This window comes from Manacus candei, unplaced genomic scaffold (assembly GCF_025592945.1).
Source record: "Manacus candei isolate 608988 ecotype Guabito, Panama unplaced genomic scaffold, ASM2559294v1 h1tg000151l, whole genome shotgun sequence".
Taxonomy (NCBI): Eukaryota; Metazoa; Chordata; class Aves; order Passeriformes; family Pipridae; genus Manacus; species Manacus candei.
Window position 1 is genome coordinate 1,115,644 of NW_026138199.1, and position 18,327 is coordinate 1,133,970.

General features: G+C 51.3%; 1 protein-coding gene across 3 annotated transcripts in view; it reads right to left on the minus strand.

The window, feature by feature from the left end:
* Nucleotides 1-18,327, minus strand: part of SCMH1 (Scm polycomb group protein homolog 1) — a 69,862-nt gene that overhangs the window by 14,201 nt on the left and 37,334 nt on the right. For all 3 annotated transcript variants that reach the window (XM_051772241.1, XM_051772240.1, XM_051772239.1), the window contains exons 9-12: nucleotides 5,078-5,310; nucleotides 4,395-4,521; nucleotides 3,186-3,386; nucleotides 2,345-2,530 (exon numbers count right to left, since the gene is read on the minus strand). In XM_051772241.1, the coding sequence (XP_051628201.1) occupies nucleotides 2,345-2,530; nucleotides 3,186-3,386; nucleotides 4,395-4,521; nucleotides 5,078-5,310 (747 nt within the window). The remainder of the gene's footprint in view (nucleotides 1-2,344; nucleotides 2,531-3,185; nucleotides 3,387-4,394; nucleotides 4,522-5,077; nucleotides 5,311-18,327) is intronic.

Below are 18,327 nucleotides of genomic sequence, written 5' to 3' on the forward strand. Positions count from 1 at the left end.
TACCAAGTTGCCCAAGAATAAATTTTGGCTGGAAACTACAATATAGTTTCTAAATATTCAGCAAAAATCCTTGGAGCAGCTTCTAGTGGAAGAGTAAAATCTGTAACTCCAGAGTTAGTCAAAGCAACCCCACGTGCTGTGGTGCCTGTAACAGCAGGACCCAGGGCTCAGGGGGCCAGAAGGTCCCTCCAGTCCTGTGTTTTCAGATGGCTCCAGGGCAGATCTACCCATTCAGAACATTTCCCAGCCCAGGCACAGCAACCGAATCCTTGCAAACTACTGTTCCTGATGTACAACTTGACCTGTTTTCCCCTTGTTTCCATGACCATGCCTCACTTGGTAAGACAGAATGGCAGGACACAGCTGACCCAAGGGCTGCTGCAGACCTTCCTTCTGCCCCAAGCACACACACCAATTCTCCTCAGCAGCCCCAGGGGTGCTCCTGGAAAGCCAGTTTGTTCTGGGAACTGAAAGTAGCTCCCAGCCCTACCCAGTGGCTGTTTACTGGAAGAACCAGCCCCATCCAATACATTCCCATCCTGCAGATGAAGCAAGGCAGGACACGCAGAGCTGAAGGTGAGACCACAGCACCTTGACACTTGGCATGGTTTCAGGATGTACAACTGCACTCTCATTCCTCCATGACCAGCCCAAACCTCCCAAAATCGCCGGTACTGTTCCTCTGCCCTCACCAGAAGCCACTGTAACATGTAGATAGTTATGTTTATCATCTTCTTTCAGGTGCCTGAGAAAGGTGTTAGATGACCAGATGACCAAGGAGCTCTGAGACGTCAGTATGAACTGCAGGACTAGGTGCTGTCACTTCTCTAGACTGTGGTTAATTTTTCTTTAATCCCTGCAACCATTCAAGAGTTCAGGATGGGCAGGTCTCAGCATTGTGTCAGAACTGGTGCTCTGCTTGAGCTTCCCTGAATTCTGACTTACACTTCTCCACCCTGCCTGGCAGCCCAGCTCTTGGCAGAGCCACCACTGACCTCTCTGGGAGGCTGGAAACCCTGTGTGTGAGCTACAGGACACTCTCATCCATGCCCACACCTGAGTCCTCTCCCTCCCACTCTGGTTTTGCTCTATCTCTCAACGACAGGGTATCTCCACACTGAAACATGGAGATTTCTCCTATTTGAGGGTTCCCCAAGGGGCAACCTCCACTCCCAGTAACTGATCATGCTGCTCCTGTCCTTGCATTTCCTACAGCTCCTCACAGCACAGCACAGCACAGCTCCCTGCTCCTGGCACTGCTGGCTCCAGTATGGCTCTATTCAGCCATGGAGGAAGCAGAGGATCATCCTCGCTCTCTAGACTCTCTCTAAAGATCCTCTTGCTCATCCCCTCCCCGAGGCTGCTTTGTGAGGTGCAATGAACAAAGCACTGTGGCATTTGGCTGTTGCCTCTACACCTCATGCTTAGCAACTTCTTCCTAAGTGCTCATCCTTTTACATTCCAAACTCTTGCTCTTCTTGTCAGAGCCATAATTATTCAAAGGATTAACTTTGGAAAGACCTCAAAGAACACAATAGCTATTTGCTGACTGGGGAGGCAGAAAGCAAGACAGGAAAGGAGATGAGCACTTGTCAGCCACCTAAGAGGGTGCAGACAGCTTTGATCCTCTCCACAACCGGTATTCCTAGAGCAGGAGCTCCCCCAGAGCCCCCAGAAAGCCTGGAGGGGCAGCCAAGCCCCAGGATTGCTGCCACTACCCAGCACTGTGGGGGGAGCTACTGGGCTTGTTTTGGCTTAAGAGCAGTTTTGCAGCCTGATGACCTGCACTGTGGCATAAACTGTCTAGCTGGGGCGTGCCAGTCAGTGCAGCAGAGCATCAGCCATGGCAAGGACAACAAAACCACCTCTGCCTCGGATTGCTGCACGAGCATCACCCGTGAAGGGCCACGCTGTCACCGAGGGCTGGCTGCGCTGGCAGCGGGTCCACGGCCAGTGTGGCTCTAATTCATTCCTGATTCCAGTTCACCTGCTGCACCTTATCACTCTCATGCACTCGCTCACCTTATTCCTCACTGTATGAAGTCACCATAATCAGATTACAGGGAGCAGGGAGAACTGGGGGATGAGGAGAGGAGGGAAGACAAGGAGACAGCACGGATGAGCGGAAACCTAGAGCGGAGATGGAAATCAAACTGACAGGCAGAAAATGCAGCTGGATTCCTGCAAGAGCCCTGCGGGCATGTGCACGACACTGGGTGTGATGTAATGAACCCTATGAGAGGGCTCTGGAACACAGCCCTGCCTCCAGAGATAGAGATAAAATCTGGGTTAAGACATGGAGCACTGGGGGTCCCTACAGCGCCGCCCCCGCCCCAGCTCCTACCTGGTAGATACCTGTCGTGGTCGTACTCGTGTGAGCGCTGCATGTGGCTGTTCTGAGAGAAAGGCTGGTTCCCAAAGAGGTTGTCACTGCGCAGATTGTGGCACAGCTTCTCCAGGAAGCGGAGGACGTAGGTGATACTGTTTACTGCTGGCAGGTTCAGAGTGTGCTGTTCCCGATCAAACACAGCTGGAGACAGAAACAAACAGAGCCCAACACGTGAACCCCCCGCCGAGGCAGAGGTTACGCCCAGGGCCGCACAGCTCCTGGATCTCAGCATCGCTGGGCTAGTCTGGAGCCAACAACAGCCACTGCCTGGGGCTGGCACAGCGCTGGGACAGGCCGGGACCAGCCTGCTGCTCCCAGCACCGGGCGGGCGGCAGCGCGGGGGAGCCGCGGTCCAGGGAACCGAAAGGATTCCAGGAGGGGCCTGCACTCCCAGACCCGGCTACACACGGGCTTAAAAGGACCATTAAAAACCCCAAAACTGGGGTAGTTCTTTTCTTTCCATGAGGAGCTGTGAGAATCCCCCCCGTTGTGCCTCCTCCCGGGGCCGGGGCAGCGCAGGGGACGGTCGGTGGGGCAGGATGGTGCCCAGGCTGATGCCAGGGCTGCTCACTGCCTGCTCCCACAGTTGTGCCCGCAGGCCATGGGAACTGCCCTGCTCTGAGTCAGCCACCAGCTGCTGCTTCACTGACACAGATGTGTGGCAAGAAAGAGAAGACAGAACTCTTCTGTCTGCCCCTGGCCTGTGGCTGCACCAGGCTCCAGGACAGACGTCTTCCAACGAGAGAACTCTTGCAACGACCTCTCTGAAGGCAAAGTGCTGTGGGCCCATTCTCACCTGAGATGACCTCTCCCCCGTGGCCTTGTTTTAAGAAGGAGAAGACTGTTTTCTGATGATAAGCACAATCAATGCAGGCCTGTACTGCTTGCTGCAGGACAACAGAAGCTCGAGCTGGTCCAAAATGGTCTGGCAGCTGCTGAACTTTCTTCTTGTCTAGGTGGGGCCCAGTGCTGCTGTTCTTGTTCAAGTAAATGCAAACTGCCAAGGTGAGAAATGTGTTTGCCATTAACCCACTCAAGAAAGCAAGAAACAGATGCCTAAAATCCAACTTGAGAGATGCTGAGATTTTAAGATTATCCAATGGCTCACAAGGGGTAATCCACCACGACTGCCTGTCTGCATCCTCACAGCAGAGCTGCTTCTACAGGGGAATCGCCTCCAAAACCTTCCTGCCTCACGCTCACTTTCCAAGCTGCTGCTGTTTCTCCCTGCAGTCAGGCTGTAAAGTGGTTTCCACACCAGCCAGGTCATGTTCAGAGGGGATGAAGGAATGCAACTCCCACTTTTTAGGGGGTCCTACAGTGTTTTCTTTTTAGGGAAACTCGGTTCTTTAGGTTCCTCTGAAAACTGGCCAATTACATTCTGGGGAAACAGAGGGCTCAACCCATATCCAAAGCTTGACTCAACATGTCAAAAGCAGCTTTGCATTAAGACTTTCCTGGCCAGATTCATCCTCAGCTGCACTCACATCTGCAGCAGTGCACATACTCTTCACTGCCACTCCTCCCTCCTCTCCCTGAGTGCCTTGGTATCCTGGCTGGACCTGGACAGACCACAGCCCTTTGGTAACTGCTCTGCCCCTTGTGCAGCTCCAGCAGCTGTGCCTGGCACAGTGTGGGAGAGCTCAGGAGCTCACAAGCGCCGCTGCACACTCGAGTGCCCCCAGGTATGAAGGGCCATGAGCAGTGTCCCTGGAGAGCTGTGGAGTCACCAACATGCACGTGGGAACTCAGGGAAAGGGGTCTCTGCACTCAACAGGGGGCCTTGCAATCTTCCTACGACTCCATTATTTCCAAATAGACAGAGAGATAAACGAACAGCTGATCTGGACTCAGTGCCTCTCTCAGGCCAGCCCTCCTGGAGCTGTAAGGATTGCTGGTTTACAGGCTAGGAAGAAATGGGACTCTCCTGGGGTGTCACTGTCTGCCTGCTGCAGTTCCTAACTGTGCAATCCTGTCAAGAATGTGGTCTGAGACCCTTCCTTACCTGTGGGAGCCTGCATGGCAGAGCTGGGGATTGTAGCAGCGTCCTGGGGCACAGTGCTTGTGTCTGGCTCTGGGGTACTGGTTGTTGGAGAGGTGGGTGCTGGGTTCAGCAATGTCCTAGGTTTCCTCTGCAGAAAAAGAGGAGATATTTCTCCTTTTATCCCTGCTCTCCTTTACCACCCGTGATCACTACACTCTCTCCTCTGCATCCAACAGACAAGGCACTGTGGAACATGACACATTTCTGATGGTGATGACGGGGTGTCCCAAGAACGTAGTAATCAATAGGTGTGTATTTTATAAACTACAATCCTGAAAAATAACAAGCCTGAGATCTGCCACCTCGGTTTGACTCAGACCAGCCACATACGAGGACGGGAGAACTTATTCTACCGTTTGGCCACCCTGTCGTGCTCCCAGCATCTGCCATGCTACTCCACAGCCAGTGCACTTCCCAAGACACGGTTTCTTGATGGAAATGATCTTTAGGACACAGACATTCTCTACAGCTCTGGGGTTGGACTCTGAGGATGCTCCCAGCCCACATACCCCTCGGGTCTCCTACTTGCTGCAGTCACACAGCCAGAGGCTGAGACAAACGTGCACAAACACACGCATGCACCATCCCATGGCAGGACCTGCAGCACCTGCTGTTCACCCGCCTGCATCAGCATCAGCTTTTACCTTACTGCCAGGCTTGGGGCCTCTCTTTCTGGGGAATTTCAAAGGCTCCACTGACTTGGAGGGTGTAGGCATGGGGTGGTGGATTAGCGCTTTGGTCGTTCGACCACGCTTCTTCCCTGTTTTGCGACGCCTTTGCCCTTGTTGATGCCCCAAAACAGTCTTTGTGCTACTGTGCATGCTAGGTTTCTCCGAGTTTACTTCGGAGGCAGGTAAAGGGCTCTTTGGAATCACAACTGAAATAAAAAGAGAAAAAGCAAATATAATTAAATCAGGCGAGAATCAAAACAAGAGCAGCCTCCATCTTTTACAGAGTCACACGGAAAAACCTGGAGTACTCACAGCCCCCTGAGCGGGGGCACTGCCCTCCATGCCAGAACAAGAACCAAACACACAGATCCCTGGCTTAGCACTCGAGCTGTGGGACACTGGGGCTTGGCCTGGATGGGCTGAACTCCAGAAGGATCACGTTTTCAGCCATACCTTCCTTCCTGAAAATAACTGGCACCTACAGCTCTTCCTTCTGCGAGTGGTGACCTGCCAGCGACCACGTAAAAGGCTCTGAGAGCATTCCTAGGGAAGGATCAGCCAAGACCTGCCTGATAGTCAGGACTGTGCTGGAAATCCCCTCCCTCAAGGCTGAAGTCAAATTTGCTCTGTCCCTAAATTTCCACTGAACTGCAGTGGAAGGGACCAGCTCCATCCTTGATGCCTGCAAGGATCACTGCTCTGTAATAGCTCATCTCAGCTGGACCAGCTGTCCTCTCCTCTCCTCTCAGGTACTGCCAGAGGCAAGTCTGTGCCTTCTTATCTTCTCACACTTTCCACAACAAAACCGTGTTTCTGGTAAATTTGCCCACAGATCCTCTAAATTTGGTCATTCATCTTTCCCAAGTCCTGCTAAAGGCTAGAGATTAGCTGGCCCAGCTCAGCAGACCGATGTTTCCTTCAGTTTTAAAATTCTGCTAAAAAGAAACAAACAAACATCCTCTTGTATTCTGAAAAATGCAGAGTGACCTTTAGGATGTCTTGTTTCTCACATCTGGAAACCTCAATGTGTATTCAACACAGGGGCAAGGAGCTAGAAAGACACAAACACTTCTGAAGTGAGGGGCTTTGTAGTTAAGGAAAAAACCCTTGGCCAAGGAAACAAGGAAATAAAAGATTGATGCCAGGATGGCACAACTGTGGGCACATACAGAGATTTTTAGGGTTTCTTTAATGAGGATTTTATGAGCAGTTACTGTGAGCAAGGAGTCATTCCCTTGGCACAATGAAGCTGTGGCTGCCCTATCCTGGAAGTCCAAGGCCAGGTTGGACAGGACTTGGAGCAATCTGGGCTAGTGGAAGGTGTCCCTGCCCACAGCAGGAGGGAGATGAGCTCTAAGGTCCCTTCCAACCCAAATAACATGGTGCATGCAGGATCCAGCCCCATTTTGCTTGTCATGTGGGCAGGGTAAGATTTAGTTTGAATTTTATTTCCTTGCTTTTATGCATTAGCATTCTGTATCAAAAGCTGGGAAGAAGCACACAGTCACTCAGAATCTGTCTGACTTCCCAAGTAATGACTTTTTTGTGTCAGGTTGATACAAGGAATTGTGGGAGAAACAGGGTTTTACTACTCCTTGTCTGAAATGTTAATATTAACAGCAAGACTTTGCTGGTAAGAAAATGAATATGATAGCTCAAGTGCTTCTTGCAGCTGATAGTTTTCCAGGAGAATCAGTGTCACCTGCTACAGGTGACATCTGGCACTGAGCAGGGAGGAATGGCACAGGTGGGAATTGTGGGGGCTCTGGCCTTGTGTGCATGGCTGAAATGTTTGCATTACAGGATTTATCAGAATCCCCCAAGTTGACAGAACAAGGATAAACCCAAGTAAAATGGAACAGGTTGCCCAGAGAAGCTGTGGCTGGCCCAGTTCTGGAAGTGTCCAAGGCCAGGTTGGACAGGGCTTGGAGTAACCTGGGCTGGTGGAAGGTGTCCCTGCCCATGGCAGGGGTGGGACTGGATGAGCTTTAAGGTCCCGTCCAACCCAAACCAGTCTGTGACTGCATGATTCCAAAACATTCCATACTTCAAAGAAAATGTCAAACATCAAAGTGATGTGGAAGTGAAGGTGGGGGGCATTTCATTTGAGATGAAATGCACAATGCTCAGTGTCTAAACCAAGTGCCACAACGAGCTTTCTCTAACCTGGAGGAGAAATTGAGGATTCTACAGACAAGCAAAATCACAGTGATCTCAGTTTTTCCCGTGACAAACCCATAGAAATGGTGCATTTGGGAAGTTGGGATGCAGTAGGCAGAGCAGCTGGACTGCACCCTTGGCTCCCAGGCTGGGACCACATTCCTGGGAACCAATGCCAGGGAAAAAGAAACTGCTGCCAGGTGAACTCCTGGGGTGCAAGATCTCACTATATAATTTTATAGTAAAAACTGACTTCATCTTTTGGTGAAATAAATGCAAGAAACATCTGGTGCCCACTTCAGCTGTAAAGACAACACAGGTAATGGTAATTTGCCAGGCTTAGAGAATTGGTTTTGGGTTTTGGGCAATAAAAGCCTGTAAGTGGGTGCAGGCAGATCCCATGATGGGACACCTCATGTCATTCAGCTACCCAGGAGTTCCCACTGTGCCTGTGCCCCTGGCAGCACATTCTGGTCCCTGCCTCAGCCACAGCTCCTGCAGGGATGCAGGAGCTGCCACAGCTCAGGAGGTTGTTCAATGGAACAGGGAAATGAGGTGTGAATGTGCAGCCAGCTCAGGACAGAGACAGCCTGTGAGCTCTATTGGTGCTGTGTGCCCAGCAGTGGTGCTGAGCACAGCTCTGAGCACAGCCCTGAGCACAGCCTGTGAGCTCTACTGGTGCTGTGTGCCCAGCAGTGGTGCTGAGCACAGCCCTGAGCACAGCCTGTGAGCTCCATTGGTGCTGTGTGCCCAGCAGTGGTGCTGAGCACAGCTCTGAGCACAGCCTGTGAGCTCCATTGGTGCTGTGTGCCCAGCAGTGGTGCTGAGCACAGCTCTGAGCACAGCCCTGAGCACAGCCTGTGAGCTCCATTGGTGCTGTGTGCCCAGCAGTGGTGCTGAGCACAGCTCTGAGCACAGCCCTGAGCACACTGCAGAACAGGCACTGCTCTTCTCCCTGGGGCTGCTGCCACCACACTGATGCAATGCACATTTTTCTGACCCAGAGTGCTTTAATGAAATGAGGTCTTCTATTTCCACAATCCAACACCACTCAGCAGATTGCCTGGACTTTTGTTGGATTTTAACCAGAATGCGAGAAAACAACAGCCGGTGCTAATTCCTTTCTCTTGCCCTGCCCGATGCAGAGCTGCACTCATCCTGAGGAGACACCAAGAGCTCCAGAGCAGAGTCATCCCACCAGCTGTACCCACACAGCCACAGTGCAGCCCCCAAAACACAGGGATACTGCTGCCCATGCTCTGTCTCATCCCCCAGGCACTGGGGTGACTGGATGCTTTCTAAAGAAGTCTGAAGTTTCCCTTCAGTGGCCTGTTATTTTCCTGCAGGATTTCAAGCCCTGCTGTCACGTGGACCTGGTCTAGAAGCACAGGATTGCTGTGGAAGGAGCAGTGCTGAGCACTCAGCCCTGTCTGCACCCAACCTGGCATCCACAGAGCTCCAGAGGTGGGAACAACTGTGCCCAGCAAGCAGGATTATCTCACAGCTCCAACCACTGCTCACATCTCCTTTAACTGCCAAAAGTTGCCATTTACTGCAACTTATTCATATTATTACTGCTTCTTAATTATTAAGAAACTTAAGCTATTAAAGAGTGTCCAAAGAAGGGCCACGAAGATGCTGAAGAGTCTGGAGGGGCCACACAAGGAGCAGCTGAGGGCACTTGGTGTGTGCAGCTGGAGCAGAGCAGGCTGAGGGCAGAGCTCAGGGGGGGCTGCAGCTCCTCCCCAGGGGCAGCTCCGATCTCTGCTCTGGGGGAGCAGGGACAGCCCCCAGGGAACGGCTGGAGCTGTGTCAGGGCAGGCTCAGGGTGGATCTCAGGCAAAGGTTCTTCCCCCAGAGGCTGGTTGGGCACTGCCCAGGCTCCCCAGGGCAGTGGGCACAGCCCCAAGGCTGCCAGAGCTGCAGGAGGGTTTGGACAACGCCCTGAGGGCCAGGGTGGGATTGTTGGGGTGTCTGTGCAGGGCCAGGGGTTGGACTCAATGATCTTTGTGGATCCCTTCCAGGTCAGGATCTTCTGTGATTTTGTGATTCAGCTGGAGACAGTGCCAGCCCAACAGTGAGCAGCTGCCAGAGACATCCCCGCTTCCTTCTTGTAGAAGCCACTGAGAGGAGCCACGTTTTCAGAAAATCAAGCAGGGCCCCTCTTACTTAAAAAATCCACAGTTTGCTGTTGCTGAGAAAAGCAGCATCTCTCTGCTTTGGTGCTCACCTGAGCTCTGAGCAAACTTAATCAACTCCAAAGCTGGCCTTGCTTTAGGTGAGGAGCTGAGCCAGCAGCCTCCAGAGATCCCTTCTGACCTGAATTATTCAGTGATCTGAACTCATGGTTAACCATTTCAGCTCATTATGGGAACAGAAAACTACTCAACAGAAGTTTTCTGCTGGCTGAACTGTCTTGTTTTGGGTCATACAGGCATCCAGCACCAGGGCAGACACGGGACAGTGAGCTGGCTCCTCGCTGGGATGGCTGGCATTGGATCCATTTGGCACAGTGAGAAACATTCCCCTGAACATCCAGGACCAAAACCAGCTGAACTTAGAGCCAAAGAAAAGTCAGACACCACTCATGGTGTTATTGATCACTGAAGGATTAGTTTACACAAGAATTCTGAGCTCCCTGCAGACACAAAGCGAATTCAGGATTTCAGGCTCTACTTCCTGATGCCAGTGTGTCCCCTGCCAACTGACACATGGCACAGCAGCACCTGCAGCTGCCCACCACACTGTGACTCAAACTGTCACCTACAGCAGGCTCTCACAGTTGCTATCCACACTCTGAGGGTAGTCAGAGAAAGCAGCATTTGTCACCCAAGCTTATCTCAGGCTTGGCACAGCTTGAAGAAGACAAAATTAAGTCCTTGGGACAAGAATTACAAAGCCAAACCATGTAGGAAAATATGGAACAGAAATACTGAAGTTGCAGAAGGTTTCCTGCCTTTCTCTACTATTTACCAGCCCAAACTCCACATCTCCATTTTCTGTGCCAAGAGCTCTGTACTCTCAGGTGCAGTTGGAGCTCCCACACTTCTCCCTGGAGATCTCAGTAGTGATCACTGCAGTGTCTGGAGGGGTAGGGGGTGGTTTCTGAGCAGCCTGAGCACAGCACTCATGCCCATCCCAAAGCCCATCTGAAGGCTGTCCTGCAGGCCACCCCTCCAGGGGTTCTTTGGTGCTCAGCTGCCCCTTGTCCCATCCTCAGCACTGCACAGGAATCAGAGGTGGGTTAGAGAGACACTTTTAAGAAAAGCAAATTTGCCAGAGAGCAGAAATCTTGAGATCTGGCTGAATCCTTCCCTGGATGAGGCATTTCAATCCTAGACATCCTGAAGGCTGGAGCTGGACAGGAACCAGAGCTCAGTGCCTGTCCAGAATAACTTGTGAAAGCTTCAAACCCCTGTGATTCTTCCCCAAGCAGAGACCATCATCAATGGCCACCATGAGCACAACTGGGACAGAAATACAGGCTCTGGGAAGGCTCCAGACTGGGACAGTCCTGAGCTCTCAGCAGGCATGGCAGACAGAACACAGGAGAAAGGGTCAGAGCATGGGTGGGAGACATGGGCTCCTTGCAAGGACAGGGATTCAGAACAGGACTCCAAAACCTGGAATTTAAAAGTCAGAAGGCAACTATTGTGGTAATTGAGTCATTCCTGCAGGGATTCCTGCTCTCCAGTCTGGAACACCTGCTGGAGCTAAGGCTGAGGTCAGAGGAGATATCCAACACAGCAACACAGCAAGAGGATACAAGAACTGCTGGATTCTACCTGTTCTCACCATCAGCAGTCTGAACTCCCAAAGATAGTCTCTTTTTACACAAGACTTGTCTAGTTTCAGCTTTCCACTCCTGAACTGACGTTCTTTATCCACTGATCCTCTGCCAGACCTCACTGGCCAGTGGTTACATGGAAGCACACAAAGAAACCCAAATCCATAGTCCCGAAAACAGTCTCCATCCTGCTCATCTTGACCATCAGGCTGCATTTTAATGTCTTTTTTTGGGTAGCACATTCACAGGCACATGAAGAGTTGTTGCTTCAAACTAAAGCAATGCCTTGCACATTTACTGAACCTGAGACAGGCTCTGAACATTCATCATGAGTGTCCCACTTCTTAAAGGCTTAGAGATCTGCATGGTCCAGAGCAGCAGTTTTCTCATCTTAATTGCTGGCATGTGCTCAGATGAGCTCTGTCACTGCAGATGCCACTGTACACCCACTGGCACCAACTCTGGCATTTTTATGATTGTTTTGTTTTTCCAGTTGCTATATTTACAAAAATTTATAAAAATAAAACAATTGGAGAAAAAAAAGAAGTCTCAGGAGTCACAGTGACACCATCAACTGCCGTTTGCTATTTGCACAAGTCTTACATTTTCAGCTCTCACAGCAGCATTCCCATGTGCCCCAAACCACCCTGGCAATTACCCCCAGCTCTCTCTGAAGCAGCACAGAGGGATCTTGAAAGCCTTGTCAGGTGTTGCTGCACCTTGTCCCATGTCCTAGTGGTGCTGGGCTGCATCCCCAGCCCTGGGGACTTGCCTCAAGTGCCAGACCAATAACAGCACTGCAAAACAGCCCAAGTGTCCTACCTCTGGTTACAACCACCCATGGATATGTGGAAAAGAACAACTGGAGACTGCAGTCGGTGCTACTGGAGCTGAAGACCACAAACCCCCTATTCTGGACCTGCAGGGTCTGCTTACATCAATAAACACCAGAACTCAGACCTCTCCACTCCCAAGTCTGCCCTTGGTGCATCACCAACCCCCATTTACCCAGACACTTGCTGAACCCAAGGAGCTGATTCCACCCAAGCACAAGGTGCCTATGGCTAAAACATCTTCCAAAACAAAACAGAGGCTTTATCCAATATCATGGCCCCCAAGAGGAATCTGACCTACTTGGGCAGTGTCAATCCAGCTGCTGTAACAGAAACCTGGAGGGGGCTGGACTGGACAGTGCCCATGTGGATGGATGTGACACAGCCCACCTGCCTTTCCACAAAGTCTCCAAGATCCTCACTAAAAGCTTTTATAAAAACCTCCAGAGCCATGGGATAAGAGGAAAGGTTTCTACAGGGACAAATCAAGGATTAGAAGAGGTAGGGGTAAAGAACCATTCTTGCAGAGGACAGAGATCTATGTGGGGAACACAGGGATGCACACCAGGATCTGTTCATCCATGAGTGACCTGGAGAGGAGATGAGAGAGGTGAGGAAGCCTTCTAATGATTCCAAGGGTAGATAGGAATGGTAGCCCGTGAGCAGAGACTGAGTTTCAGAGCAAGAACACAGCAGGTGACCATGACACTGATAAATGGAAAGCAGTGAGTGTGGAGAAACCCACTGCTCCCTCCAGCTGCACAACACTGGGCTCGGAGCTGCCTCATGCCCCTTCAGGACAGAGAACTTGGGCTGCAACGTTCACTGCACAAGAACATCAGCTCCAAGCACAGCAGTGGCCAGAGAGAGCCAGGGAGAAAGAGTCCCCTTTGGAAAAATGAGAGATCAGGACATTGGATGTCACCAGTAGAAACCAACTCAATAGAAATCCTCATTTTACTGGTTACAAATCAAACAAAAAGCCCCAGACCTGCAGCTGATTCCTGGAGTCTTGTTTCTACAAAATTGCAGCCTTTCTGGGGACATTTCAGCCAGGGCTCAGCTCTGCCTTGCTGAGACTCCCCCAGTCTGCCCTTCACTGGTCCTGTTAAAACTCTTTGATCACATTAAGCATTTTTGAGAGTTCCTTCACACTGCTTTGGCTCTTCTGCTTAGCCCACAACATGCAACATCTTTTAATGGTTTTAACCAGTTTCCAGCATCATTTCAGAGGCAGTGACTCTTATTGTTACTTAGCAGTAATTGATGCTTTTTAGAGTATAAACATCCGTGTGCAGATACTCCTCAGGGAGGGGAAAAGTGCTTTGAAACTTGGCACAAGAAGTGTGGCAGGATGTGCCACACAATAGAGTATCCCCCAAAATGCCCCAGGGTCAGCACCGCCCCTGTTCTGCTGAAGGCAAAACAGAGAGAAGGGACTGGCTCCTGATCAGAGACACACAGGGACAGCCTGGGAAGAGCAAGGGTGCCCAAAGTGTTGTCCTCAGGAAAAGCCATTTTCAGTTTTGTGCTGAGCACACAGATTTCCCCAGTCCCAAACCCAGGTCTTCACTTCTCCCTATACCGGAAAGAAATGGACTGCTCTGTACCTGCTGGGCAGCATTAGGAAATGAATGGGGAGACTGAGTCACACACCTTTTCTGTAAAACCCTGCAAAGGCTGGTGCTTGGACAGGGAAAACTGTCCCATGCCCTGCCACTGGAGCAGACAAGCACATTCTCCCCCAACAGCAGCTCAAAGCCCCTCATCTCTCAGCGTATTTCCTGTGGAACACCTGCACAACCAGCCACAAACGTCTCACTGCCAATTACACCTCTGGAGCTTGGAGGAGCAGCACATGCCTACTCCTTCAGCCCCTCTTTTCCTTGCCATCCCCTCTGTGAGCTCCCAGAAGGCAAAGGAGCAGAAAGGTCATCCTGGGAATGAACCCAGCGCAGGAGAAGAACTGCAGTTCTGGACAGCAGGGCTGGCTCGAGGGACTCAGTGTGCACACCTGGACTGCACAAAGCCCTCAGCAGAATTACAGCCCAGACTACAGCAGGGCTGTTATTTATTCTGTGTGTGCTCATCAGCCACAGAGAAATACTCACCTCTGTGAGCCAGTGTCCAGCAACCTGTGCAGCCCCAAGCTGGTGGCCTTGGTTCACACTCTTTGTGCCAGCATCATTTTTTATTTCTCCAGCACTCAGACTATTGAAGTCTAGGTCCAGTTCTCCAAGGCCTGTCAGATGTTCCTGTTCAGGTGCAGCCAAGAGCACAGGGGGCACCAGTTCCCCCAGCCTGCCTGAGTACAGCTCCTCCTGCCAGCCCAGCTCCCAGGCTGGACAACAAGGAGCTGCAGAGACCCTACTGCAGCACATGGTTCAAGGGCAGAGGGAGGGAAATGCCAGATTTGTCTACAGTCACCCTCTTCACTTCAAAAATCAGCAGTTTTCCTCCTGTCCCCACCCCATCACCTCTTATTTCAAATAAACTGGCTGCAACACAACCTGGGTTCCTGCTTGCTGTGATCTCCCTCTATCAGTGTCATCTTCTCCACTGCAAAAATAAAGCTATTACAACAGTGTGTTGTTTTAAGCAGCTGTGAAAGCAGCTTTGGAATTAAAACAGAAATTCTGAACTACAGAAAGCAGATGAGAACTGAGCTGGGCAGCTCCAGCCTGAGAAATCCATCAGCACAGTTGAAACTCAAGCTCCTGATGGAGGGGATGCACCACTGGGTGAAAGAAGAGATAGAGGGACAAAATCAGGGAGTTCCAAGAAAAATGACAATGTCGATATTTACTGGCAAAGTCAGAGCAGAACCAATTAAAAATCTGAAGCTCAGTACCCAAGCTTAATTTGATTACCCCAAAACCAGGCTGAGACCATCTCCATGGCAGTGCCTGTGGGCACATGGCGAGTACCCAGCAGCAATGACAAGAGCCCACCTGTGACCCCTGGAGCTGTTCAGCAGATGGACCATGAGCAGAACTGGTACGTTTGGTCCCGACACAGACAACACAAATCAATTCACTTCCACACCTTAGGAAAACCATCACTGCAGCTCTGCCAGGCTTGGTGCTTCGAGAGGCCACAGAGCCCGTCCCCACAGAGGGCTCCAAAAGCACTAGGGACGACTGACACGCCTGGTCCTCAAGGAAATCCCAGAGTCAGCTCTTGTCGAGCACCCAAGCCCCAGGCTGGGCGAGCCCTCAGCCCGGGCAGCACATCCAACCCACCCGAGCCACTCCTGCAGCAGCACAGAGAAACTGCTTTCCTCACACATTTACACCTGTGGAAGTTTGCATGGTTTTAGTGCTATTTGTATCCAGTCAGCTCAAGGACACACATCAGTGACAGATGTGCCATGAAACCACCACAGCCACACCGACTGACACGTCCTCTGCCCCTGGGAGGGAACTGCCAGTGGATTTCCAAAACCCCCTGCTGGGAATGGTTCTGTACTCCCCCCATATTCAGGCTATTCAGGGCTGTTCCTGGGGCTTCTGCTTGTTCTGGTCTTCTCTGAAGCTCTTTTTTTAGCTTTGGCTTCTGGGTTAAATATTAGCAGAACACCTTCACCTTATCAGTGCACAAAGAATGAGAAGACTGCCAGGTGGGTGCAGTTTGTTCACCTTCTGTTCTTTTTAAAGCTGTTCAGAAGTTATAAAAATACCAAAGATCAAGAGAAGAGCATGACAAGCAGCAAAAGGTCCGATATTTGTAACAAGTGGGGCTGTGTGTTCAGGATGAAGTTCCCAGATTCCATAAAAACACACACTGTGGCAACACCGACCATTCACCAAAGCCAGGGTCAGAGCTGGGCTCACCAGCATTTACTTCCCCTCTCCAAAAAACAAGGAAAAAACCAAAAAAAATGAAGAACCCCCCCAGCAGGTCAAGAAAAGATGTTGTAATGTTCTTGCTCCCATAGAGTCACTGTCAAAAGTCACACCACAATGGGGCTGTTTATCCTATATACACATTATCAAATCCTGTCCCACTAACCAATCACAACCATCCCACTGTGGATGCTCCAGCCCTGGAAGTGTTCAAGGCCAGGCTGGACAGGGTTTGGAGCAACCTGGGCTAGTGAAGGTGTTCCTGCCCATGGCAGGGGGTTGGAATGGGATGGGCTTTAAGGTCCCTTCCAACCCAAACCAGTCTGGGAGTCACCGTGTGCAGCCTTTACAGGTCTGTGTGAGAAGAGTCAGGTCAATCATTCTGGCTCCTCAAGCACTTGCCCACATCAGAATCAGCATCCCTACAAAGGGCCAAGCTCCTGTCCCCCAGGGCTGGCCATGTGTGTTGGTGACAGGCAGAGACATGGTGTGGAGCCCTAAATCCTTGAAGTGATGCTTTGTAATACTGAGTGTTTAAACCCCTTCATTTTGATGGGAAACTGCTGTCCCTATTGCTCCCCTAAAGATATACAAACTGTCATCCTGGACACACTTCAAGCTTATTGAACTCTGCTTCCAACCCCGGCAGCAGAGGACGGTTGTGCAGAGACACCAGCCCTGCCTGTAACATGAAGCTCAGGACATCCTGAGTCTGACAATCTTAGACCCCCAGAAATAAAAGCCCTGGAATGCTGCTCTTCCTTGAGGTTGTGTAATTTCATCCTGAAAGCACTCAGACTTCGACCTGCACAGGCACAGCTCTGCACCATGTCCCAGTAGGAGGAGTGTTGTTTCTGGTCAGAGATCCTGCAGAAATGGAGTGGTGACCCCAGTGCTATTCACCCAAAGAGAGGGAGGTTCCAACAGCAGGGTCCTGCTAAATCTCCTGCCAAGCCTCAGTAAGGTTCAGTTGAGATGCTGAAACTTTGTTTTGGACCAGGAAGCAGGGTGGAAAAGGGAAGGAAACATCCTGAACACAACCCAGCCTCTTTGGGATACAAAATACTTTAGAATAAAAAACATGAGGAAAAGTCAAGCTAGGAGGGAAGCCTAGACACTGCTACTAAGGACAGGCAGAGAGAATGAGGAAACTCTGCCCTTCCTAGGTCAGTTCTTCTTCTCAGGAGGCTCTTGCCAGCCCAAAGACATCCCACAGCAACCTCAGGTATCTGACACACCACATTCATGGTTCCCACTAAGCCACAGATTTGCTGTTTGCTGAGCCACAGGCTCTGTCAACATCTCAAGAGGGTGGCAGGAACAACACATCCTCCTGCAGGGCTGGGCTCTCTTATCCAAGCCCCCAGACCTCCAACCCAATGCATATTCCAGGGCACACATCCTAACCAAGCCAGGATCACTGCTAAGAGCCTCTTCTCTGTGCTCCAAACAGCCCGTTTCTTCCAACAGCCCTCTCACAGGCAGCTCCACCCAGGTACCACAGCTGCTCCTGCCTCAGACTCAAAGGTAACACCACGAACTCCTGTGTGTACCCTCCTCCCCCCACCAGTGCAGCAGCTCTACCTGTGCGGTCCCAAAACCAGCCACCCAATGCAAAGAACATCACCCAGCTTGATGTGTGAGCTCCAAACCCCAGCTCAGTCCTGAAGTGACAGTAATGACTATTTTCCCATCTCCTCCAAGCAGGAAAGCACATGAGTTCACCTGAGTGCTGCCCTGCCAGCTACTCCTGACAAGGTTCCTCCACCCACCACTATGTTCTCACCCCGAAGAAGGAAGAGAAACCAAGCAACATCCAAAATAAAGTCATAAAATACACATTACCTTCACCCCTGGGCAGGAAATCTAGCAACTGATCATCATCTTCCTTTGAGGACACCAAGCAGTCAACCAACAAATCACCCAGTGAGAGATGAAGAACTTCCCGTGTCTCCTATGCAGGGTCAGCATCTCATAACCCCCGGAGTCCCTGCTCCTGGCACACTCCAGCCCCTCGGCAGCACGGCTGAGTAATGCACAGCTGGTGAGTCCAGGGAGAATGGGAGCTCCACTTCAGCCTATCCCCATGGTAACTATCTAAACCCATTAACTTTTGCTGGCTCTGCAGGCAGAGGGAATGCTCTGGAGCAGCCAGCCCAGGGCCAGGGAGTAGGGTGCTGACAGCCTGCAGCAGACCCATGCAGGCAGTGCCTGCTGCTAACCAGTGTCCCCAGTGCCCTCGCCACAGCTGCCACCAGCCCTGGCACAGCAGCAGAGGACCTGCTCTGTATTAGCTCTGCTCTGCCCTGCTGGGCTCGGGGTATCTCTGCCAGCTGGGCTGGTGCCAAGGCAGCAACTCCACTCCTCCAAATTCCAGTGCTGGAGCTGCTTCCAGCTCTGCCCTCTCAGCCTTAACGCTTTCACTGCTGCCCCTCTCCCACAGCCAGCACGAGCATCCACAGGGGTGGAATAGGGAGTGGCAAACCCACTGGGGAACTCAGAGGAACTCGGCATCAGCTGGGGGCACAGCCCAAAGAGGAATGGTACCTTCTGAGTGACAAACACTGAGGACAGGGGTGTCCCTGCATCCTTGTGTTC